The sequence below is a fragment of the Pinus tabuliformis genome, chromosome 7 (genome assembly GCF_031772625.1).
Source record: "Pinus tabuliformis cultivar Carrire ecotype Pingquan chromosome 7, CPIR1, whole genome shotgun sequence".
In the NCBI taxonomy this organism is placed as follows: Eukaryota; Viridiplantae; Streptophyta; class Pinopsida; order Pinales; family Pinaceae; genus Pinus; species Pinus tabuliformis.
The window spans coordinates 926,586,232-926,611,561 of record NC_142293.1 but is presented as its reverse complement, the minus strand read 5'-3'; the positions used below and the strand labels follow the sequence as shown (position 1 = coordinate 926,611,561).

The 25,330-nt window shown below is 40.5% G+C and overlaps 1 protein-coding gene across 1 annotated transcript in view; it reads right to left on the bottom strand.

The window, feature by feature from the left end:
* Window positions 1-254: 254 nt before the first annotated feature.
* The window catches only part of LOC149250681 (nuclear transport factor 2B-like), a 54,176-nt gene continuing 29,100 nt past the window's right edge, over window positions 255-25,330 (bottom strand). Inside the window, exon 2 of the mRNA XM_089459183.1 lies at window positions 255-809. Coding sequence (XP_089315309.1) covers window positions 735-809 — 75 coding nt within the window. The 3' untranslated portion in view covers window positions 255-734. The remainder of the gene's footprint in view (window positions 810-25,330) is intronic.

Sequence of the window (25,330 nt, the reverse complement as noted above, 5' to 3'; positions counted from 1 at the left end):
ACTAAAACATATCATTCATCCAAAAGTCAGATCTATCACATATATCAATAATGAGCAAACAAAAAACACGCTATTTTTCCAGGGATGGCTCCCTTGTTGCTCGTCTACCCTCTGGCACATACCCATCATTCACACATCCATGCTCCAGTCACATGTCCGATGTTTAATTTTGGCTGACCAGCCTCTAAACAATGATCTGGCAATGTCATGCCAATGCCATGAGTTAATTCCACAATAGAATGGCAGAGATCCAATAAAAATAAAGAACAGTCAATCACATTGGCTTTCCACGAGATAAATAACATGCGCATATTGAGGATTGTCCATCTTTGGTCCAATACAAAATGAAAATGCTTCACTACCAATGGATTTTCCCAAGGCAAATTATATTGCCTGTGAGAGAGTATATCAACATCAACATACCCCCAACAATGTAGAGCGATAAGACCACATTCAATCTTCAGACCAAATATTTTACTTAGTCACAGGAAACGTCAAGAGCCACAATCAAGCAGCATTAATTTAAATACACTCACTTATGGTATGCTCTTATACCAGATACTAGTCTATGCTGACAAAAAGACATAATGCAGTTTTCTAGAACCCTGGAATACATATTGTTTGTGCATTGAGTACAACTTTTATTGACCAACAATAGCAACCTTCATCCAACACCCATCATGAACAAGTATCCTGGTGTGACTCATATATCACACTGACGCAAGAAGATTGTTTCAGCCATAGTTCAACCTGAATATATCATTCTGGACAAAGAAGCTTCCTTGGGGAGTCGGCAACAAGTGAAACAGCTGTAAAACATAGAACAATGCCATCATCAGTATACAACTCAAATATGTAGTCTTTTTATTTATAGAATATGAAAGTTTTTCGTGAATCAGCCTATAACAACTAAATCACAGACTTCAAAAAAAAAAAATGGTTGGTTGCAGCATGCCATGAAAGGATATAGCTACCTTCAGACATTCCATTAGGAATCAGGGATTAGGATGACTGACACCTTTAGAGACAGCAGTAGCAGGAGTTGATGTAATGGGAGTGTCTAGACAGATTAATAGCGAAAACACTGAAAAGGAAATCAAACAAGATGCACTAATAAAAGAAGGTACTTAAAATTATAACTGAGGAAAAGGCAACGGAAGCCACTTCTCCCAGTCAGCAACAATAGTATTTTTTTCTGTGCATCATTTGGTATTAAATGCATAGTGTAAATCAGTTAGGAAAGTGAGACTGAGTAGTCCCTTTGATCCAAGGGATACACGCATCTTCATGCCTAGCATATTAACATTGGCAATGAGAACTGTATTATATCAGACCTATCTTCCAAATACACAAGAACAGGTTTCTAAACAAGCCTCGTGAAGGGACGAAGTTGGACCGAGCTCTTTTTACTGATCATTAGGATGCCTAAGCCTCCTGCCTCGACCATGAACTAACTCGTGCTGTTCACTGCAAAACATATATCTGGCCTGGTGTTGACCAAATACATCAAGGAACCCATCAGCTGCCTGTACGTCATGACCCACCAATTCCGAATCTGAATATGTCGCTTTCTTCAGATCAGTAATCATGGGTGTGGCCTGTTGTAGCACATAATCACTCGGTCAAAAAAATATTGACTTCTCCATATTTGCTCAAACGTCTGTCAACTTCTTTCTCTTCTTTACAACACAGCTCATGATGTTATTTTTATCCTAACTTCAAGGTGGATTCTATGATTCCTTGTTATGAAATCGATGTCAGAATTTTATTGCCTACAAAATGAAACGTATGGTTGTACATAAAAATCCATTGGTCATTATGATTTTTTTGATTTAAATCTCATATTTACGAAGCAGCCAATCGAAGGAGATAACACTTTGAGCAGTACAGTCCAGAAAGAACGTGATGATTATTGATGAGCGACAAATCACATTCATTGATAAACAGTTCCCAGATCGTCTATTTAATGCTGGCAACATCCCACTGAGTGACCCATTTCCATTTCATTCACTTCACTTGCAGCTAATAATCTGCTGAAACTGGCAGCAATGTATGACTGCAAGCGCCAGAAATCCATTAAGCCGTTCCCTAGGCATCTTCAACCGTTACTAGTGCCTGCATTTGTCCTAATCGTTTCAGTGTGTCTGAATGCTGATCATATTCGAGTATAAGAAGCAGCGAGAAGGGGTCACAAAGGCAGGCATCCTCGCGCTTCTCAGTTTTCTACTGCGAAGTTTGATCGGGGGTTCCATGTTCTCTGGGGTCCCCAGCACCAAAAAAAATCTGGAATGATCAGTCTCGAATAGCCATTTGGCTCGACAGGAACTCGGGAAGGGGATTTAAATCGCTGAGATCATATAAATCTGGCTACTTCAGTGCGGCCATTAAGTTGCAGGGCGGGTATATTGCAGGAGTCAATACTGCCTTTTATTTATCGAACAACGAGGCTCACCGGGACTACCATGACGAGATAGACAATGAACGGTAGGAGGGAGGATTATTACAGGAAGGGAGCAGCAGATAGAAGGGGAGGGTCCGCTTTTTGGTAGTTAGTGAATACCATTTTTTCTACGTGGCGGCAAATGATCCATTGCGGAGCGCCGCGGCCGCCTCCCCCACACCAAGTGGTTTCAAAACCACTAGGTACCGACCGCCTCCCCGTCCCCCGGGAACTGCCTTGGGCGGGACGGAATGAAAACCACGCTCTACCGCCAAATAATCACAAGGTGTTTCAACCGTAAGATTCATTGAAAAGGACAGAAATAGAAACGTAACGGAACTTGCACTGCCGAGCTCGTTATTTATATATAAATTTGTATCGCACGATCTCCACGCGCAGTATTATCAAATCAAACGTGTTTAAATGCCAACAATATGCAGAGCATAAAGTCAGACTCATAGCTGCGGGGATTATTATTTTTTCATGGTAGTATAAAAATGAAGCTTAAACGCTTTAGAGCAAGACGTTTATGGCCAGGGGCAATAGTTGACTCCATTAACGCTTTCATTATATTGAACAGGGACAATAGTTGACTCCATAAACGTTTCCATTATTGTAGCTCCAATGTGGGTGGAGGTTTGGTCTCACAAGTCCGAGTCCTGGGTGGAGGTTTGGTCTCACAAGTCCCGAATCCTGAAGTCTATTCCAGGACAAAGCTGATCCTTGATTCCTGCGAATAACAGGAAAAATATATATATGTATGAAAAATAAAAATAAAAGTCCATTATTCTGTCAAAAAAACTTCCATTCCATGGTGGCCATTATAGCCCTAATATGGAATCCACGCGTATTGCTCTGAAATCAGCAATGTTTAAGGGTCAATGATACACCATTCATTAAGTTGGAGCCATATATTTCATGGGGAGTTTATGTAGTGTGGTTAAAATTCTGATGTTGATTGTTGTTACTTTGGTACCGAACTTCTGGATTTTCCCGTCAGTTAATCGAGTTTCCCAAACCAATATGCCGCTAATCCTATTTCCTATATAAGTTATGGCGCTTGGGCTTTGCAGAGCGTAGAGTTCAATTCTTTCACACCAAGAATGCATAAAAATTAGTGATAAATATGTCATTCCAAGTGTTACGCCTGCATTATTCCAAGTGGTGGGACACAGAGATAGTTTACCTGAATATTGTCGTATATCAACCCATGTCTTTTTCTGAAAGGTTTAACGAAATATATACTTCTCAAAAATAGAATAAAAGGACTGTTGCTTTAATAGTTGGCACTGTTTTCCTGAATTATTGGGCAGTTGAGACCGCATATAGCCGTAGGTGTCAAGTTCATTTCCATTTTTAATTTGTTCCGAATTCTAGGCAGAGACCTAGCTTTGAGGAATTAAGAAGTCAGCTGTAGATGTTAGAGAGGGGGGAGGAGGGGGGTTTGGCACCGAGAGGAGAGGTTGGCTGTGCTTTATTTGTAAGCCCGATGGACCTCTGTATTTTGTAATTTCTTAGATCCAAGGAGTTTTCTCTTGAATTCATGGCTTGAATAAATAGAGCTCAATTTTCTGTATTTTGTAATTTCTTAGATCCAAGGAATTTCTCTTGCATTCATGGTCTGGAATAAATAGAGCTCAATTTTCTTACTATTTTTTATGTTAAGCATTTTTAAATTTCTTATATTTTCTTTCTGTTTCAGCTAGGCATTAATTAAATTATACGGAACAACAGAGAGACTAAGTTGAGAATCAGCTTCGTTCAATTCTCCGGGCAATATTATGTCTGAAACTGAGATTTTAATATGAATAGGTTTGTATTATCCCTTTACATCCATTGACTATTGCACTGATTTCATCCACCTTTCACCTATTAGCTTTGTGCTCGATCTTTCAAGACTCCATGCCCAGTGGATACTCTCTTGACTATCTGAGATTTTTATTATTTTATTCCAGCTCTCTGTTATCCTTATTCTCAGCCCAGTCCACCACTTTTCCATCACTTCTGACCACTGTGATAGTGAATAGAAAGTAAATCCCGTAATATTTGAAGGAGCCCCCTTTGGCTCAAGGTCCAGCTTGGACCTAAAGTAGATTTGTTGTTACCTTGGCATACTTTCAGGCAGCCAACACTGTCTACACGGTGTTACAACATGGCGATAGGTTTGCAATCCTCCATTTGAAATGTTTTCAAGATGTGAACTCCATATTTTACCCTGCCAAAGCAAAATCTCCCTTGATCTTGGTCGAACCTCCAACCCCGAGAAATAATGCAACAAGCAAATGTCATTCATCTTGAACTCAGCTGCCATGTCTATTTGGCACCTTGTAATGAGCTTCTTTGCACCTGCAAAACAAAAGTCATCTACACACGACACTTTTGGTGAAGTCCTGTTGACGGTGCTGGACCCACCAACATGTCAAGGGATTTCCCGGTAAGAAGTCCCAACTAGACCTCAGACCGTTTGGAGTAGGAGTCCCAGCAGTGGGTAGGAGTCCCAGCAGTGGGTAGTACAGTAGTGCCTTGACTGGTAGCGTGCAGAGGTAAGTATGATAACTTTGAATCACCCCGGTAAGAAATCCCAACTAGACCTCAGACCGTTTGGAATAGGAGTCCAACAGTGGGTGGTATAGTAGTGCCTTGACTGCGGTAGCGTGCAGAGGTAAGTATGATAACTTTGTCAAAAGCAAGTGTGTGACCTTGCAGCGAGTCAAGTGAAATGCATGGGGGTTCTAACACACGGAGGGGAAAAGAAAATGTGTCCCTTAGAAGCTTGTAATAGTACGCAGCCTGAAAGGAACACACGAGCGAAATGACATCACAAGCTGGAAAGCGGAATAGTCCACAAACCAAAGTGACGGGTTAAACCAACAACACGTCTGCAACAAGATTCATACAATTGCATACAAAATAGTTCATACACAAATGCGTAAGTTAAATAACATACATTGCTAAAGCAACCAAAATAGTCCAACTACAATAACAACATATGCATGAAAACGTGTTGGCTTTGTTATATATTATTAAGTGAAAGTTCCATCCATACATACACCATTGACAGCCACTAGCCCCAATAGTGGAACATTATAGTCAACACCCCTGCTCTTCCAAAGAGATGTACTCGCTCTACGTTGTGGAGAAGTCAAAGCTCATCACAATACTCTCCAAGTCTCCTCTAAACAATGCGTAGCCAAAAGCTTGGCTCCCAAAAGTTTGTACTATGAGTTATGAGGTCCTATATATAGCAAAGGGCGGGGTGACCCTTAACATTCACATTTGACTCTTGGACTAGCCTCATGGCTCTTCACATTACATAGTGATTGTTCAGATTCCACTAGTGACACTTGGAATTCACTTACAACATATTTACAATAATACAATTTTCCACATGTACCCATGTGAGACAAAATAGGCTAAAGACAGCCAAAAAAGACAACACTATGACTTTGAGGTTTGTGGAAAGACCAACTCGGCAACATCCACTTGATGCTTCTCGGTCATGTACTGATGCCAAGCTTGGTATTGTGTTGTGATGTCCCCAAACTACTTGATGTTGTCTTGCTGAAAGCGAACTCTTACCTCCATGGCATCTGGGCATGTGGTCTTGGAACCTGTGTCCATCTTGTCTTGAAGCATGTGCAACATTGTCCTGAGTGTGGTTGGACCACCAATGTACTTCTACATGTTGTCTGTGCTCAACTGCAAGTCATCACTGGTTGCCTCGTGTATCAACCGCTCCGTGTACCTGTCGACCTCCAGTCGGACTTGGTTCTTGTGCTTAATTTTGGTAAGGGAACCTACATTTGTTCACTCTCTTCCTCAGACGCTAGTTGTCCCAGCTCATCAACCGTATTAGCGTTGTTTGCTCTGTTATTGTGCCCTGCCTTTGTTCTTCTTCATCTTTCTGCTTCCTAGATCTTGTTCTTCCTTCGACTCTTGTTCTGCTTGTTGTGATCTCAGTTCTGCTACCTGCAAGCTTTGCTTTTCTCTCTTCCTCTGCTCTGTTGTTTGTGTCCTGTGCTTCCTTTTGTTTCTGTTGTCAAAGTTGCTTGCATGAAGATTGAATGCACTTTCACTCTGCAGCCTTGTTCTCTCTTTATTATGTCAGCAACTTCTCTTTCTCTGATCCTGTACTCGCTCGCTGCCTTCTGCCATTGCTACCAGTTTTGCTGCCATGTTAGTGTTGACTCATTTTCTATAAACAATTGGGCATCTACATATATTGGCAAGTAAACTAGCAAGTACTGCTTTCAGTGGTCTCTCTTAATACAACTCTCTTTGGTGCTATGGTACAATGACTACTGGAGAGAAGCGCTTCACGAGTGTGGTACCTGTGGGGCAGAACGGACACTCATGGCAAGCAAACATTAACTCTTACAAATTTAACTTTACAACATGATCAAGCAACAATCAAGGCATCTGATGAGAGGAAATGCACAGTTTTGAATGACAGGGGTGACTCACTGACTATGGGGACTGCACAGTGCGTGTAAAAGCTTCACGAGTGTGGTACCTATGGGACAGAACGGACACTCATGGCAAGCAAACATTAACTCTTAAAAATTTAACTTTACAACATGATAAAGCAACAATCAGGGCATCTGATGAGAGGAAATGCACAGTTTTGATTGACAGGGGTGACTCACTGACTATGGAGACTGTGCAGTGCGTGTAGAAGATTGATGAGTGGAACTGCACAATGCGCAGTTCAGTCTGGGACAAGGCCTGGGAGAGATTGCGCATTGCACAATCTCAGTGACCAAGCTGGGACACTGACTCCTAGAATTGCGCAGTACGTAGTTGGAGCCAACGCAAGACAGGCTCTGCACAATTCCAGAAGCCAACGCTGCACAGTGCATGCAAATGAATGTGAGATCCAGGCAAAGGGGAGCCCATACCTGTTCATGGGAAGTGTACCAACAAGTAGCTTTGAGGATGGTGTGATGTTGAGTGCAGATCTGACTAAGTGTAGATGTATACATGTGAAACAAGTGCAGCAATCAATTAAACTGAAGGAACACGAAGCGTGTGAAAGGAGTCACCGCAACGACGACCATTGGTGCAAAAAAGGGAAAGCTCGTGCGACACTTGAGAAAGTGATCCAAATTGGATCCTTAAACATTTCCATCACTGTTTCAAATTATGTCAGGTTTCAAAATCTTATGAATAATAAGCTTATCAGAAATGACCTCTGGACAATGGCAATTTGTGGCCAGCACGGAATAATGAGGATCCTTGGTCAAAGCGCGTTGATTGTTGGCCCATGGAGACCACGCATGAACGCAAATTGGCAATCGGAAGCCCAGATCCAAAAACAGAGGCAGTTTCTGATGCGCAAGGCAAAACTCTCAGTGAAGGAAAGCCCCGAGCGCTCGATCACAAGGAAAACAGGAAACCGTGCGGAAACCGTCAGAAGGCGGGTCCCGCGCCCAAAACCGGCAGGATATCGTGTGCACTTCGAGCGGTAAGCGGGTTTGGCCGAGTTCAGCGCAATGCCACACACTGGGTGACACGCGTCCAGCGAATGAGAGAGAAAACCGCTTACATCACTTGAGTAACAGTCGAACAACTTACCCGCACGATATAGATGGAGACCGTAGGATCTGGAGGCTCCAGATCAACGACAAAGAATCAACCTGATGGAAGACCGGATTTGACGGGGAAATACACTGAGGTATATGAGATTTGGGGTCCAACATGACCGATGAGTTGGCAGAGGAACCAGTTTCGCGGGCAATCTTGGAGCAATGGAAATAACGACCGTTCAAAGAGAGCTGACACTCAGTTCATGAGGAAACAGGTGGCCACCTCTCTGTGAAGCGTTACACAGCGATGATGACGCAGAGCAAGGGAATTCCAGCAAACCCAGAGAGCCGAGAAGCAGAAACGAATAGTCAGGGAGCAGATTGGCTTTAAGCCACGAACAGACAGAGCAGAGGGGACAGAAGTAGAGAAAGAAGTAAATTGCAGAGAACAGAGAAGCTGAGCTGACCTGCAGAGCAAAGGCAACATCGAGCAGACAGAACAGAGAGAGTCCGAGAGTCTGTGAACACCATAGAAAGCTTGAGAGGCTCAATCAACTCCTCTGTGTATTCTTGTCGGGTATTGAGTACCAAATTGGACTCATACCACTGAGACCAGTTGACGTCGAGATTTAGTAAGGGAAGTCTATGTACTCTAAAGACTTGGGAGATCCAAGTACAATCCTACTGATCATTCTCTGTTAAGTGAGACTCAAATTGAGCTCCTTATTGTAAAATATCTGCTTTAAGACACAATACAAAGGCCACCACCGAAGGCTGGACCAAGAGACGTAGCCCAGGAGGATTGGGTGAACTCCTCATTAAATTTGTTTGTATTTGCTTACTGTGTTTCTCTTACTGTTTCAAGTGCCTGTGTATTTCGCAATCTTATTGATCCGTTGCTTAAAATAACATAGGCACACCCCAGCACATGGGTCTGTAATACCTTCATTAATTAACTGAGATCATTCACGAGTGATTTTCAAATCAAGTGGTATCAGAGCTTTTAGGTTGTTTAAGGTTAGACAAGCTTGCGCTGGATTTTGTTGTTGAATGCTAACTAGATCAAAGCTTAAATTAGGAGAATGAGAGTTGGTCGAAACTAACCCTGAAATTTGAAGAGTCTATCCTCAGAAGAAAATGTCAGAAGAAATTCCCTTGGGACCAGATCTCCAATTTATAGATAGTTTCCTGGCCATGAGGTCCATGGTAGAGGAAAAGTATAAGGACTTCAGGAAACATAAAGATGAAGATTCATCAGGCTCCAAACAAGAAAAAGGAGAAGAAGAATCTCTCCTCCACGACCACTCAAAAGACAAAGGGAAAGAAGAAAGCTTTCTCACACCTCCTAATAGCCCTGAACATAAAAAGAATACATCTTTGATTAAATTAGATGTTAAATTTGATTTACCAATATATGATGGAGAGTTGAATGCAGAGACGCTGGATAATTGGATCAGACAAATTGATGTTTATTGCGAAGCGCAGAGTATCGACTCAGACAAGAGTACGATTTAGCTGGCCAGTCTACGCCTCAGAGGCACTGCCTTGGTATGGTGGGAAGGCAGGACACAAGCTGACATGAAGAAACATGGTAAGATTCTTTCCACTAGCTTACATGTAGCAAGCCATGATGAGCTGGCAAACTCTTCGCCAATTGAAAGGGCAAAGTGTACAAGGTTACACCCAAGAATTTAGGAAAAAAGCTTTGATTTTAGGAATTTCATTAAACTCACCTGAGACTCTGGTGAAGTACATAGGTGGTCTACACAACTACATGAGGCACACTATCCTCATGTTTAATCCCACTAATATAGATGAGGTATCTGTTCAAGCTACGCATCTAGAAGCTAGAGGAAAGAATGGGAACCCAGAAGTTGGAGGATCATCCAAGCCCATTGCAAGCAAGAATAAGGAGAAAAGAAAACAAAAACGGAAAGAGAGGAAGGCCAACACTACACAGAAAAGCAAATCTTCATGCACTCACTATAAGAAGGATGGGCATGATGATGAGCACTGTTGGATTCTGCATCTGGCGCTGAGACCTAAGAAGTTTGAGGGCAAAAAGAAGAAGACTATTGCAGCTATTCAAAAAGATTTGGGGTCGAACTCAGGAGATGAAACAACCATTGCAGCCATAGGTATAAAAGGTAAAAATTCTGAAGCATCTACTAGTAATTCTGCACAATCTATAAATGATGAAGAAAATGAGATAAAAAGACATGAGCTTTTCCATATTCGAGTTATATCCAAGCATCAAAAGATTGATACTTTGTTTGATAGTGGCTCACAAGTAAATTTAATTTTTGAAGCAATTGTAAATAAATTGGGATTACTGACTACACCTCACAAGAAACCATACCCATTAGGTTGGTTAAGTAATAAAGCACAACTGCAAGTGACTAGACAATGTAAACTTAAGCTTTATTTTGGGTCGGCATTTGTAGATGAGGTTGAGTTAGATATAGTTCCTCTGGATATATGTGGAATTGTTTTAGGAAGTCCTTACTTGTATAATAGAAAAGCTATTTTCTATAGAGCTGAGAACAAGTATCTACTCGTTAAAGATGGAATCGAATACTTTGTAAGAGCTCATAAGCTCAAGAATAATTATACTCTCATAAACTCAGGGTAGATGAAACAAATTGTAAATTCATGCAAACAATTTTTATTGATGGTTGTAAAGGAAAATAAACCTGATAAAACCAATGTATTTGAGGGCTGTGATGCTAAACAGCACGCTAATTTAGAAAAAGTTGTTTCAGAATATGATATCTTCTTTCAAGAACCTAAAGGTCTGCCACCCAAAAAGGAAATAGCGCATGATATTAATTTGCAGCAAGATGCTCCATTGCCTAGCATCGGAAAGTACAGGTTGTCCGCTTTAGAGAATGCAGAAATCAAGAAGTAGGTGTAAGAGTTGTTCGAGAAGGGGTTCATCAGACCTAGCACATCACCATGTAGGTCTCCAATCATTTTGTTAAAAAAAAAAAATGGCTCGTGGAGAATGTGCATTGATTACCGAGCACTGAATAAGATAATGATAAAAAATCGTTATCCCCTTCCTCGCATAGATGATCTATTAGATCAATTGAAAGAAGTTGTTTATTTTTCCAAGTTAGACTTGCATAGTGGGTATCATCAAGTCAGAGTTGCAGAGCAAGATGCATGGAACACTGCTTTCAAAACAAAGCAGGGATTGTATGAGTGGCTGGTTATGCCTTTTGGTTTAACTAATGCTCCTACTACTTTCATGAGAATAATGAATGATGTACTCAAACCTTTTCTTGATGAATTTGTTATTGTATATTTGGATGGCATTCTTATATTTAGCAAAACGTGGGAAGAACATTTAAAGCATGTTAAGCAGACACTAGATGTTTTGAAAAAAGAAAAACTTTATGTTAAACTCTCAAAATGTGAATTCGGCAAAACATCTTTGAATTATTTTGGTCATATAGTAGGAGGTGGTGAATTGAAGATAGATCCCTCTAAAGTTGCAGTCATTGTAAATTGGCCTAAACCCAAATCTGCTACAGAAGTGAGAAGCTTCTTAGGAGCAGCACAATATTGGAGAAAGTTCATTTCTAACTTTTCTTTAATTGCAGCTCCCTTACATGCTTTGATAAGATTGAATAAGGTGTTTCAGTGGGGAGGCAAACAACAGAAAGCCTTCGACACCTTGAAATAAAATATTAGTATAGCACCAGTACTAGTACTACCTGATCTTCAAAGACCATTTGAGATCCAAACAAATGCCAGTGACTATGCCATGGGAGCAGTGTTGATACAGCACGGTAAACCCATATGTTATCATTCTGAGACATTTAATTCTGCAGTAGTTAACTATCCCACACATGATAAAGAATTGTATGCATTAGTACAGAGTGTGAAAAAGTGGAAACATTACTTAATGGGCAAAGAGACAGTTATACATAATTATCATCAACCACTTCAATATCTACACTCCCAAACTAAGTTGCAGCAATCAAGACATTATAGATGGATGGGTTTTCTACAACAGTTTCATTTAGTCATCAGATATAAAAAGGGCATACACAATAAAGTTGCAGATATGCTATCTAGACCTATTATAAATGCATCCACTATACTTAAGCATAATTCAGTACTGCATGAGAGCTACATTGAACAATATGCTCAAGATATAGATTTCAAAGATGTATATGCAACTTTAAGTCAAGGCAAACGAGTAGAAGAATTGGATTATCATGTTAAGGACCGACTCTTGTATCATTGTGGGAAGCTATGCATTCCACAAACTGAAAGAGTAAATATAATTCGAGAAGCACACACTTCTCTAATATCAGGTCACTTTGGGGTAAGTAAAACGGTTGCACAGCTGCAAAGGTTTTGTTATTGGCCAAAAATGAATGAAACAGTTTCTAGATATGTAAGAGGGTGTACCATGTGTGCGAAAAGCAAGCCCAGCAATAGAAAACTAGGCTTGTACACTCCACTGCTAGTTCCTTCTCATCCTTGGGAAAGTGTTTCCATGGACTTTGTTGGAGGACTGCCTAAATCTAGGAAAGGTCGTGACTATTTATATGTTGTTGTCGATAGGTTCAGCAAAATGTGTATTTTGATACCTTGTAATAAACAAATTACAGCTAAACAAACTGCGAAGTTGTTCTTTCAACATGTATGGGTTCATTTTGGATTACCCACTTCCATTGTATCTGATAGAGATACCCGATTTGTTGGGAAGTTTTGGTCGAGTTTGTGGGAACTGATGGACACCAAACTGAAGAAAAGCATAACCTTTCATCCACAAACAGATGGACAGACAGAAGTGGTCAACAAGATAGTGATCCAGTTGCTCAAAGGCTATTGCAGCAAGCATCCCAAACTTTGGGATGAACATTTGTGTTATGTGCAACATGCTTACAACTAAGCAAAACATTCTTCTACACAGAGATCTCCTTTTGAGACCCGTTTCGGTTTCAAACCAAGGTCTCCCTTGGATTTTGTCTTTGGTAAAGACATAGCAATTGATGGACAGAGTGATGTGGACAAGGCAACCAAGTTCATTGAACAAATCCAAGAGATTCACCAGACAGTACAAGAACAGCTGGAAAAGAGCCAAGCGAAATACAAGGCAAGGCATGAAAAGCATCGGATGGAGCATAGTTTCCAAGTTGGTGATCAAGTCTAGCTGTATATCAGCAAGGACAGAATGCAAGGTGAAGGTAGAAAGTGAAAGCCAATAAGGTATGGAACTTTCAAAATACTTGAGAAAATTGGTGAGAATGCTTTTCGCCTTGATTTACCAGCGTACATGCACATCTACTCAGTCGTTAATGCAAACAGCTTGAGACTAGTTGGACTTCATTAATTGACGATCCCGAAGAGCAGAGTCAATTGTCTTCTATTGATGATCTGTTACCTGAATATCTCAATGAATTGCAGGAAGACACAGTTCTTGACAGGAAGGTGAGGACAACGCGCAGGGGAGATGTTGAGTACCTCAGGATTGGAATCAAGGGTTTCAAGCCAAACAGTGCAAAATGGGTAGAGATTGGACAAGCGAGACAGTTATACCCTCACTTAGTCGATGCTTGAAAACCAACTTTTGGTGGTCCAAAAGCTTTTTCAGTGGGAAGGCCGTGATCCGAATTGGATCCTTAAACATTTCCATGACTGTTTCAAATTATGTCAGGCTTCAAAATCTTATGAATAATGAGCTTATCAGAAATGACCTCTGGACAATGGCAATTTGTGGCCAGCACGGAACAACGAGGACCCTCGGTCAAAGCGCACTGATCGTTGGCCCATGGAGACCGCGCATGAACGCAAATTGGCAATCGGAAGCCCAGATCCAAAAACAAAGGCAGTTTCTGATACGCGATTAGCGCGTATCGCAAGGCAAAACTCTCAGTGAAGGAAAGCCTCGAGCGCTCGGTCACAAGGAAAACAGGAAACCATGCGGAAACCGTCAGAAGGCAGGTCCCGCGCCCAAAACCGACAGGATATCACATGCACTTCAAGCAGTAAGCGTGTTTGGCCGAGCTCAAAGCGATGCCACACACCGGGTGACACGCGTCTAGTGGATGAGAGAGAAAACCGCTTACATCGCATGAGTAACGGTCAAGCAACTTACCCGCGCGATATAGACGGAGACCATAGGATCTGGAGGCTCCAGATCAACGGCAGAGAATCAACCCAATGGAAGACCGGATTTGACAGGGAAATAGACTGAGGTACATGAGATTTGGGGTCCGACATGACCGATGAGTTGGCAAAGGAATCAGTTTCGCGGGCAATCTTGGAGCAATGGAAATAACGACCGTTCAAAGAGAACTGACACTCAGTTCGTGAGGAAACAGGTGGCCACCTCTCTGTGAAGCGTTACACAGCGATGATGACGCAGAGCAGGGGAATTCCAGCAGACAGAGGCAGGCAATCCAGAGAGCCGGGAAGCGGAAACGAACAGTCAGGGAGCAGATTGGCTTTAAGCCACAAACAGACAAAGAGCAGAGGGGACAGAAGTAGAGAAAGAAGTGAATTGCAGAGAACAGAGAAGCCAAGCTGACCTGCAAAGCAAAGGCAGCATCGAGCAGACAGAACAGAGAGAGTCCGAGAGTCTATGAACTCCAGAGAAGGCTTGAGAGGCTCAAGCAACTCCTCTGTGTATTCCTGTCGAGTATTGAGTACCAAATTGGACTCATACCACTGAGACCAGTTGAGGTTGAGATTCAGTAAGGGGAGTCTATGTACTCTAGAGACTTGGGGGATCCAAGTACAATCCTACTGATCATTTTCTGTTAAGTGAGACTCAAATTGAGCTCCTTATTGTAAAATCTCTGCTTTAAGACACAATAGAAAGGCCACCACTGAAGGCTGGACTAGGAGATGTAGCCCAGGAGGATTGGGTGAACTCCTCATTAAATTTGTTGTGTTTTTGTATTTGTTCATTGTGTTTCTCTCACTGTTTCAAGTGCCTGTGTATTTCACAATCTTATCAATCCGTTGCTTAAAACAACATAGGCACACCCCAGCACATGGGTCTGTAATACCTTCATTAATTAACTGAGATCATTCACGAGTGATTTTCAGATCAGAAAGGCAATCTATAACTTGAAACAACACTTCTATAAATTAAAACGTCAGCAGCCATTCAACAAAACAAGTGAAACAACACTCTCACAAGCTAAACAGGGAAAAGCGACAGAAGAAATTAAAAAAACAACAAAAGGCGATAAAAGCAAAACTCACCCCAAAAAGCGATGACAATGCTCTGAAGGCCCCTTGATCTCCTAAAGAAGCTAGAGCTTGATCATCTAATGAATAAGTGGCTCTAAAGGCGTCCATTACATAGAGTCGAGCAAAACGGAGTTCATGACGCGTATGCTCAAGATCAAGGACAACGACGACACTTGGCAGAAATTTCTAAAGATGACAATGTGTCACCTTCGGGAAACTAATAATAGATCCCTACTTCTTAGGGATGTTTTTCCTCTTAGCTTCTTGCCTTTCGGGAAAACTGCCATGCACTGCCTGGAAAGGTTACGCAATTCTGGGAAGGACCGAGCAACTCTCGGGTTCATGCACTGAGCAATTTCTGAGCACAGCATGTTCTACGCAATTTCTGGGTAGAGTGGCTCAAGGCTGTCTCTCAGGCTCTGCACAATTTCCCAGCTGAAGACGGGCTGTCAGCTGGCTCTACGCAATTCGGGAGCTGAAGGCTCACTTGCTAGCTTGGACTACTCTACGCAGTTTCCCAGTTGAAGACAAGCTGTCAGTTGGGTCTGCGTAATTCTGGAGCCGAAGCTCACTACTGGGTTGCACTATACAATTTTTGAGAGCAAGGCTCACTGCGAGGCTGCACTATGCAATTCCTGAGAGTAAGGTTCGCTGCCCTCTAGGATTGCACAGGTTACCAAGGCAGTGCAAGAACCAGATGCAACCATGTCACGGTCAGCTTGTACAGCAAAGCAAGTAAGCGACACAAGCTATAAAGTGAAAGATAAATTCAAATAAAAGCACTAGTACCTGGGCAGTGCAAGACAAGCTGCTGAGATTTAAGGAAGGAGGCCCCAAAACAAAGCAAAGTAAAAATTTTGGAGGGTGGTAGAATACCAGGCTCTTAGTGCCTACTTGAGTACATAAAAAGCTTTCTTAATCCTACACACATGGGACTCATTCTCATTTACCTCAAAGCCCCTAAGATTGCTCTATGTACACTTCTTCCTCAAGGATCCCATTAAGAAAAGCTATCTTCACATCCATCCGATGTAGCCTCCATCCCATAAATGAAACCAAGGACATTATAACACTAATAGAAGTGTACCTGGAGACTGAAGTAAATGTCTCCTTGTAGTCCACTCCCTCTTGCTACAAACTTCACTTCGAACTTCTCAATGCTACCATCTATATCATTTTTTATCTTGTAAAGCCATCTAAAACTCACGACTGACTTCCCCTCCAATCTTAGTACTACATTGCAAACATCATTCTTCATGATGGAGTTGTACTACTCCACCATGGCATCCTACCATACTTGTTAGTGTGTTACCTCCTAAAAACTAGAAGACTCGAAATCTAGAGTGTTGTTGATCAATGCCATATAGTCTAGAAACTTCTTCAGAAGTTTGTTATAAAGTGCTCCCATGAGTCTCAACATGCTCCTATGCATCCTTTAATGTCTAATTGAACCATTTAGGTCTCTAAACAAATGTAGAAAAGGTTCATGTCTTCCCCTCTTCACCAAAGGAATGTTCTACTTCCTTCAAAATCACTAATTGCCCTAGCTCAACCTTCAAAGGTACATGCTCCTTAGCCTCCATCATTCAAATAAGCTCATGCAACTTCTTGGTTGTGAAGTCTTCCTCAAACTTTATATCCCAACTCACTATTGTCTTCCTCTACTCTTGAATATAGACCCAGTGAACTTTTGAAGTCTCATTGTCGCCCACATATAAACCTTATATACTGGAGGGCTCCAACTTGGTCCTCGTTGAAGAAAGGGTAACTAGGTTCGGTCTTCATGATGGCATTGTAATTATGATTTTTGTAAACAAGAAAATGAATTTATTATTATGCTTGCTTCATGGGTTTCATGAGCAAGGATTTTTTTATGTATAGATGGCTCCCATTGAGAGCCTTAGGATTTATCTTCAAAGGTCAAAGAGTCAATGTCATGACCCTTCTTGGGCACGTATCAAATGTATTTGAGTCACAAACACTGTCAAATAGCCCTCCAACAACAAGCACAGAGTCCTCTTGTTGAGTCGGCCTCCAAAATAGCTAAAGAATTCATGTCGGCTCAAATAAGGTGACTCATCTATTCAATGGTTCATGTCGGCTTATATACAAGGCTAACCATTATATATATGCGGCTAGGGTCACCACAAAAAGCGCAGGAAAACTCCTCTGAAATCTTGGAGAAGTACAGTAGCTCAGGAATTTCAGACAAGTACAGGAGTTCAAGTTTTTGGATGGGGAAGGATCTCTGTGTTTTTCGGTGATGTCTGAGCCTCCTCACTGTGTCAATGAAGAATTGTCTCGGCATGCTAAAACACAGTCCCAGTCTTAGCATATGGAAGATGAAATACACTCTCGACATACCTCTGTCTCAGCATGAAGTCTCAACATTCCTGTAAAGAGGAGGATCTTAAAGAATCACTCAAGTCTCGGCATACATTTAAAGATACAGCTATATTTTGAGCATAGAAGTAATCATATGACACAATCATAAGCATGATGAAGATCTCGGTATATATATCTTAGTATAAAGATCTCTATGTTATGGTGATAATCTGAATGAAGGGACAACAATGATCTCAATGGAAGAATAGCAATGATCTTTATAAAGGTGCTAAAATGATGCAACTATAATGATCTTTGTGATACAAAAATGATGACCTCAATAAAGCAGTCGTAATGATGATGATCTCAGCAGTGACAAAGAAGACGATTGGTGTCTTGGTCTTGGAGTGGCCTAATAGATCAAGGGTCTTGTGCGGGTTTTCCTCAAAGAGTGAGAGGTTTTGGCCCTAGTAGAAAGCCAACATCTGTGTTCCTGTCTCTTTGTTTTTGGTGGGTATTTGATGAATATAAGAAGACACACTCTAATAATAACAAGTGAAGATTGTGCTAAGAAGAAAAAGTTTAAAATACCTCACAAATAGTTATCATGACTAGAAGAATCTCATTAACTTCATTTGCCCTAGATTCTTCAACATGGTATCAGAGCTAAGGTGTTGAAGTCAAAGGAAGGGCAGCAAAAAGAGACATTCAAGGATCATCTTCAAGAAGGGCATCAAAGCAAGTTGAAGGGCTTTGGCAAAATTGAAGGAGCGGTCTATAACAACAAAGGTTTTTATCTATATAATCAAGGAGACCGTCTACAACAGCAAGAGAGTTTATCTCCATAGTCATCATCAAAAGGTCACCAAGACCCTCATCAAGTTGTCGACAAAGTAAGCTAGCTCAAAGGACCTCAAAAACAAAGATTACATCATCTTGGAGAAGGTTGAAACTCTAGAAGCAGTCCTGATCTACACTACAAAAGAAGGCAAAGCATATTGAAGGCAATAAGGCATGGTCATCTTCAAGAAAGAATCATCTCCTTGCCTTACAAGAAGATGATCCGAAGAAGCAGCAAATCATCCTCACCAAAAGGAGCAACCTTTTTCTATTGAGGAAAGGCTCTCTCATTTGAAAGAAGATCATCCAAAAATAAGCCCTAATACACCTTCTTCAACCATCATCAAAGTGATCAAGTGGAAGAGTTCATCTTCACTTGTCAAGTAAGTATATTTTCATTCTATAATCTAGTTTGTTTAAATGACTTCATGTTTGCAAGGAGATCTATGAATCGGTTGGGTCATCAAGATTCCTTGCATAAGAAAGGAGGATAGATATAGTCCCCGGAAGAGAAGTCATATGAAATCAGTCCCTAGGTCCTCTCATCCCTATGTAGCAGGAGAGGTTACATAAAAGAGAGATATGAAATGCTAGAAGATATACTCTTTGAAATGAAGACCTGATTGAAGGTATCAAAGAATGAAGGAATATCTTCATAAGATCTCTAGATAATGAAATACACTCTCGGCATACCTTTGTCTCAGCGTGAAGTCTCGACATTCCTGTAAAGAGGAGGATCTTAAAGAATCACCCTCAATCTCAGCATACATTTAAAGATACAACTATATTTTGAGCATAGAAGTAATCATATGACACAATCATAAGCATGATGAAGTTCTCGGTATATATATCTTAGTATAAAGATCTCTATGTTATGGTGATAATCTGAATGCAGGGACAACAATGATCTCAATGGAAGAATAGCAATGATCTTTATAAAGGTGCTACAATGATGCAACTATAATGATCTTTGTCATACAATAATGATGACCTCAGTGAAGCAACAGTAATGATGATGATCCCAGCAATGACAAAGAAGAGGATTGGTGTCTTGCTCTTGGAGTGGCCTCATAGGTCAAGGGTCATGGTCTTGGTATTTGTTAATTGGAATCTCTATAAGAAGAATTTTGTGTGGATTTTCCTCTCAAAGAGTGAGAGTTTTGGCCCTGGCAGAAAGCCAACATCTGTGTTCTTGTCTCTTTGTTTTTGGTAGGTATTTGATGAATATACGAAGACAAACTCTAATAATAACAAGTGAAGATTGTGCTAAGAAGAAAAAGTTAAAAATACCTCACAAATAGTTATCATGACTAGAAGAATCTCATTAACTTCATTTGCCCTAAATTCTTCAACATGGTATCAAAGCTAAGGTGTTGAAGTCAAAGGAAGGGCAGCAAAAAGAGACATTCAAGGATCATCTTCAAGAAGGGCTTCAAAGCAAGTTGAAGGGCTTTGTCAAAATTGAAGGATCAGTATACAACAGCAGCCTACAACAACGAAAGGTTTTTGTCTATATAATCAGGGAGACTGTCTACAACAGCAAGAGCTTTTATCTCCATAGTCATCATCAAAAGGTCACCAATACCCTCATCAAGTTGCCTACAAAGTAAGATAGCTCAAAGGACCTCAAAAACGAAGATTACATCATCTTGGAGAAGGTTGAGGCTCTAGAAGCAGTCTTGATCTACACTATGAAAGAAGGCAATAAGGCATGGTCATCTTCAAGAAAGAATCATCTCCTTGCCTTACAAGAAGATCATCTGAAGAAGCAGCAAATCATCCTCACCAAAAGGAGCAACATTTTCTATTCAGGAAAGGCTCTCTCATTTGAAAGAAGATCATCCAAAAATAAGCCCTAATACATCTTCTTCAACCATCATCAAAGTGATCAAGTGGAAGAGTTCATCTTCACTTATCAAGTAAGTATCTTTTCATTCTATAATCAAGTTTGGTTAAATGACTTCATGTTTGCAAGGAGATCTATGAATCGATTGGGTCATCAAGATTCCTTGCATAAGAAAGGAGGTCAGATATAGTCCCCGGAAGAGAAGTCATATGAAATCAGTCCTAGGTCCTCTCATCCCTATGTAGCAGGAGACGTGACATTAAAGAGAGATATGAAATGCTAGAAGATATACTCTCTGAAATGCAGACCTAATTGAAGGTATCAAAGAATGAAGGAATATCTTCATAAGATCTCTATTGGGAAATGAAGATAATCATCATTGTTCTAACTGATAGGCAAGGTAACAAATGTCTGTGAACAAAGAAGGTTACCTCATTCAACAATTTGTGGTCTCTATGCTAGATAGAGAAAGACAAGTTGATGGCAAAAGTATTGAAGTTAAAAGGACTAAAACATGTGCAAAAAGTAAAGGGAAGTTTAGTCCTCAAACAAGACAAAATAGTATAAGATTATGGAAAGATTATGGAAGCTCATATCACCGGATAGATGGAGGAAGTCGAAGAAAAGGGCCAACGAAAGAGGGAGTAACAGATCTCTACTATGATTGAAATGGTATCCCTCACAGAAGGGTCCTACCATAAGCTTTTGTTATAGATATGACCATGATAATAAGATGCATCGTGGCATCATGAAAGCATTAGAATCAAGAGCTCGTGACATCACCATGGGAATAATGAAGGACAAAATCCATGGCAGTCAAACATGAAGGATATAGCTCTTGGGAACCTCATGAAGGAAAGGAGCAAGTCATCCAGGACAAGGCTCGTCATAGATCAAGTCAAATAGGGAAACATCTGCCAGATGAGGATATGCAAGATCCTCAAGATTTTGTGATGGAATCCTCATCGGAGGGTTTACTAATCTAGAGAGGAAGCAAGTGTTTCATCAGGAACTCCAACTTATGGAATTCATGGGATGATGGTATGATGACATGAAGCAGACTAGCGGATTGAAGACCTTTTCAATCAAGGAAGTTGGAAGAAGCCTAGATGACCTAAAGGTAAAATTAGGTATGTATGCTTGTCTTTAATATTATAATGCCATGTCATATGATTGCAGGTAACATGGATCGTTACTTCTACCTCGAGAAGCATGATCAAGGGAAAAGGATCTCCTCCTCTGAAAGGATGCAGGAAGGCATAAGTCACACTAGATGAAATCAACATAATATGTCCTCATATGAAGTATGAGGTGGTTGACTACAATTAAGAAACTCTGATTGAAAGCTCCTGGGAATGGAATGTGTGAGGAAGGAAGAGATCGTGAGATATGCAACCGTGATGAAGACAATCAACATCCAAAGGACCAAGAAGATTTGACTAGGAAATCTCCCAAAAAGATATGAAGACTCTGATGGAAGTCTGAAAAAAATGGAGACCCTTGACAATGGATATCTTTAGGAGATGTGTCAACATGTATGAAGGATGTTGATACCTACAGGAAGATGTCATGATGAAGAGCCATCTCGAAAGGTACTATTTGATTTAATGTTATGTTTTGATTTCTTGAATAATATCTAGATGAGTTCATGCAGGGCTACTAGAACAAGAATTGTAAGTGCAAGTACAACTAGCATTCATGTGGTGGATGGAAATTCCTGAAAGAAGCATGATGAGAAAGAAGTAGCCATATGAAGAAGGTTCCAGATATATACCAAGAAGGCCACTTTCCATGAAGAAAAGAATGACATGACGAACCAAGAAGGAAAGTGATCAATGGCCTATGCCCTACAAGGAAGAAGCTCGACTAAATTTCATGACATCAAGGAAAGAAAGTGATCAAGCAGTTGAAGGACCCACAAAGAAGTTGCTGATGAAAAAGGAGAGTCCCTAGTTAAGAGGGAGCTCTGACAGGTCCCTGATCAAGAGGGAGCTTGGATTGGGTCACCCCTAATTAAAAAGGAGTGACAGTTGTGTTTTTCTATTTCATGTGTCATGCACTAGACCAGGACTAATAGTCATAAGTCTTAGTGAAGGCCATGAAGAGAAATGTAGACACATGATGGATATATCCTCCCTAATTAAGAGGGAGAGATAGACACAACATTCTTGTCTTCACTTGGGAAGAAAGAATGGAGGATTGGGTAATCATCTGGCATTTGATGCTCTTTGAGGATGTGTAGGTCATTAAAGATAAGAGTAGGCAAGAGGACCGATATTCTTAGGGTTGGAAACCCAAGATAAGAATAGTCCTAGAAGGTCATACTCAATGAACACCCGGGTGGGTATGTACTTTGAGAGACAATGATGAAGGTGTCTATAGTCATTAGTCTCGCCAGCAATGTAGCTCATGATCTCGTGGAGAGATGGAGTTGTTAGTCACAATGTTGGTTGATATGATGCTATACAGATGGGATTATCAATTTGATTCTTCTTATGAGAAATTATTCAGATTGAGAATGACCAAATACCATTATGAATACCTCCCTAGTTAAGAGGGAGTGTTGAAGAAAGTGTAACTAAGTTCGATCTTCATGATGACATTGTAATTATGATTTTTGTAAACAAGAAAATGAATTTATTATTATGCTTGCTTCATGGGTTTCATGAGCAAGATTTTATTTACGTATAGATGGCTCCCATTGAGAGCCTTAGGATTTATCTTTAAAGGTCAAAGAGTCAATGTCATGAAGAACCCTTCTTGGGCATGTATCAAATGTATTTGAGTCACAAACACTATCAAATTGCCCTCCAATGTCAAGCACACAGTCCTCTTCTTGTGTCAACTTCCAAAATAGCTAAAGAAGTCATGTCAGCTCAAATAAGTTGACACATCTATTCATTGGTTCATGTCGGCTTATATACAAGGCTAACCACTATATATATATATATATATATATATATATATATATATATATATATGCAGCTAAGGTCACCACAGAAAGTGCAGGAAAACTCAAATTCCTCTGAAATCTCGGAGAAGTACAGTAGCTCAAGAATTTCGGACAAGTACAGGAGTTAAGGTTTTCGGATGGGGAAGGATCTTTGTGTTTTTCGGTGATGTCTCGGCCTCCTCACAGTCTCAATGAAGCATTGTCTCAGCATGCTAAAACACAGTCCCAGTCTTAGCATATGGATGACGAAATACACTCCCAGGATACCTCTGTCTCAACATACAGTGTCGACATTCCTGTAAAGAGGGAGATCTTAAAGAATCACTCTCAATCTCAGCATACATTTAAAGATATAGTCATATTTTGAGCATAGAAGTAATCATAAGACAGGTGATACATTTATTCATTGGTTCATGTCAGCTTATATACGAGGCTAACCACTAATATATATATGTAGCTAGGGTCACTACAAAAAGCGCAAGAAAACATCGATTCCTCTTAAATATCGAAGAAGTACAGGTGTTCAGGTTTTGGATGGGGAAGGATCTCTGTGTTTTTCGGTGATGTCTCGACCTCCTCACAGTCTCAATGAATCACTGTCTCGACATGCTAAAACACAGTCCCAGTCTTAGAATATGGATGATGAAATACACTCTCGGCATACCTCTGTCTCAGCATACAGTCTCAACACTCCTATAAAGAGGAGGATCTTAAAGAATCACTCTCAGTCTCGGCATATATTTAAAGATATAGCTATATTTTGAGCATAGAAGTAATCATAAGACACAATCATAAGCATGATGAAGATCTCGTTATATATATCTTAGTATAAAAATCTGTATGTTATGGTGATAAATCTGAATGAAGGGACAACAATGCTCTCAGTGGAAGAATAGCAATGATCTCTATAAAGGTGTTGCAATGATGCAACTATAATGACCTTTGTGATAAAATAATGATGAGCTCAGTAAAGCAGCAGTAATGATGATGATCTTAGCAGTGATAAAGAAGAGCATTGGTGTCTTGGTCTTGGAGTGGCCTAATAGGTCAAGGGTCGTGGTCTTGGTATTCATCAATTGGAATCTCTATAAAAGGAATTTTGTGCAGGTTTTCCTCTCAAAGAGCGAGAGGTTTTGGCCCTTGCAAAAAGCCAACATTTGTGTTCTTGTCTCTTTGTTTTTGGTGGCTATTTGATGAACATTGAATATAAGAAGACACACTCTAATAATAAAAAGTGAAGATTGTGCTAAGAAGAAAAAGTTAAAAATACCTCACAAATAGTTATCATGACTAGAAGAATCTCATTAACTTCATTTGCCCTAGATTCTTCAACACTCTTCTCTATCATACATGGACATAAGATGTGGAAATGAATGCCTCCTCTAGTGTCTTGTCCTCCAAGATGTTGTGAGGATATTGATTCCAGATGTAGATTGTTGTGTTGCATGTCTTTGACCAAAGAAACATCGACAGGTCCTAGTCATGTCTTATGGCCTTAGCAACCCCTATGATAGATCGATTCTTTCGCTCAACAACACCATTATGTTTTAGGTTGTACGAAACTACCAACTCCCTCTTGATTTCTACCTCCTTGTAAAACCCCTCAAACTCCTTTGAGGTATACTCTCCCCATTGTCCGATCTCAAGACATTGATCTTCTTCTTTGTCTAGTTCACAACTAAAGCTTTGAACTTTTGAAACCTACTAAAGACCTTCTTCGTCTTTAAGAAGTAGATCTGAGTCTTATGAGAAAAATCATCAATAAAGAAACATAATATGTGCTACCTGTTATTAACGTTACCAATATCGGCCCACAAACATCTAAGTGTACTAGGTCTAGAATCCCCTTAGATCTATACTTGCTACTTGGGAAAGCAACCTTGGCATGCTTACCAAGCATGGAACCTTTGCATACACCATGCTACTCATTACTAAACTCGAAAAACCCATGGCTATCTCCCACAGAATAGGAAATGCCCTGTGATGCATGTACCCCATCCTCTTGTGCCACAACTGACATAAGTTGTCATTGGTATGCACCAAAGCTTGAATAGATTCACCTTGCAACCTGTACAAATTACCTTCTCTAACCCATGTTACCTAAGTTGTATTTAGGCTAGAATCTTTTGGCTTAATGAAGACTTGCTAGTTCTTGAACTCCGCCACTACAAAGCCCTTATACT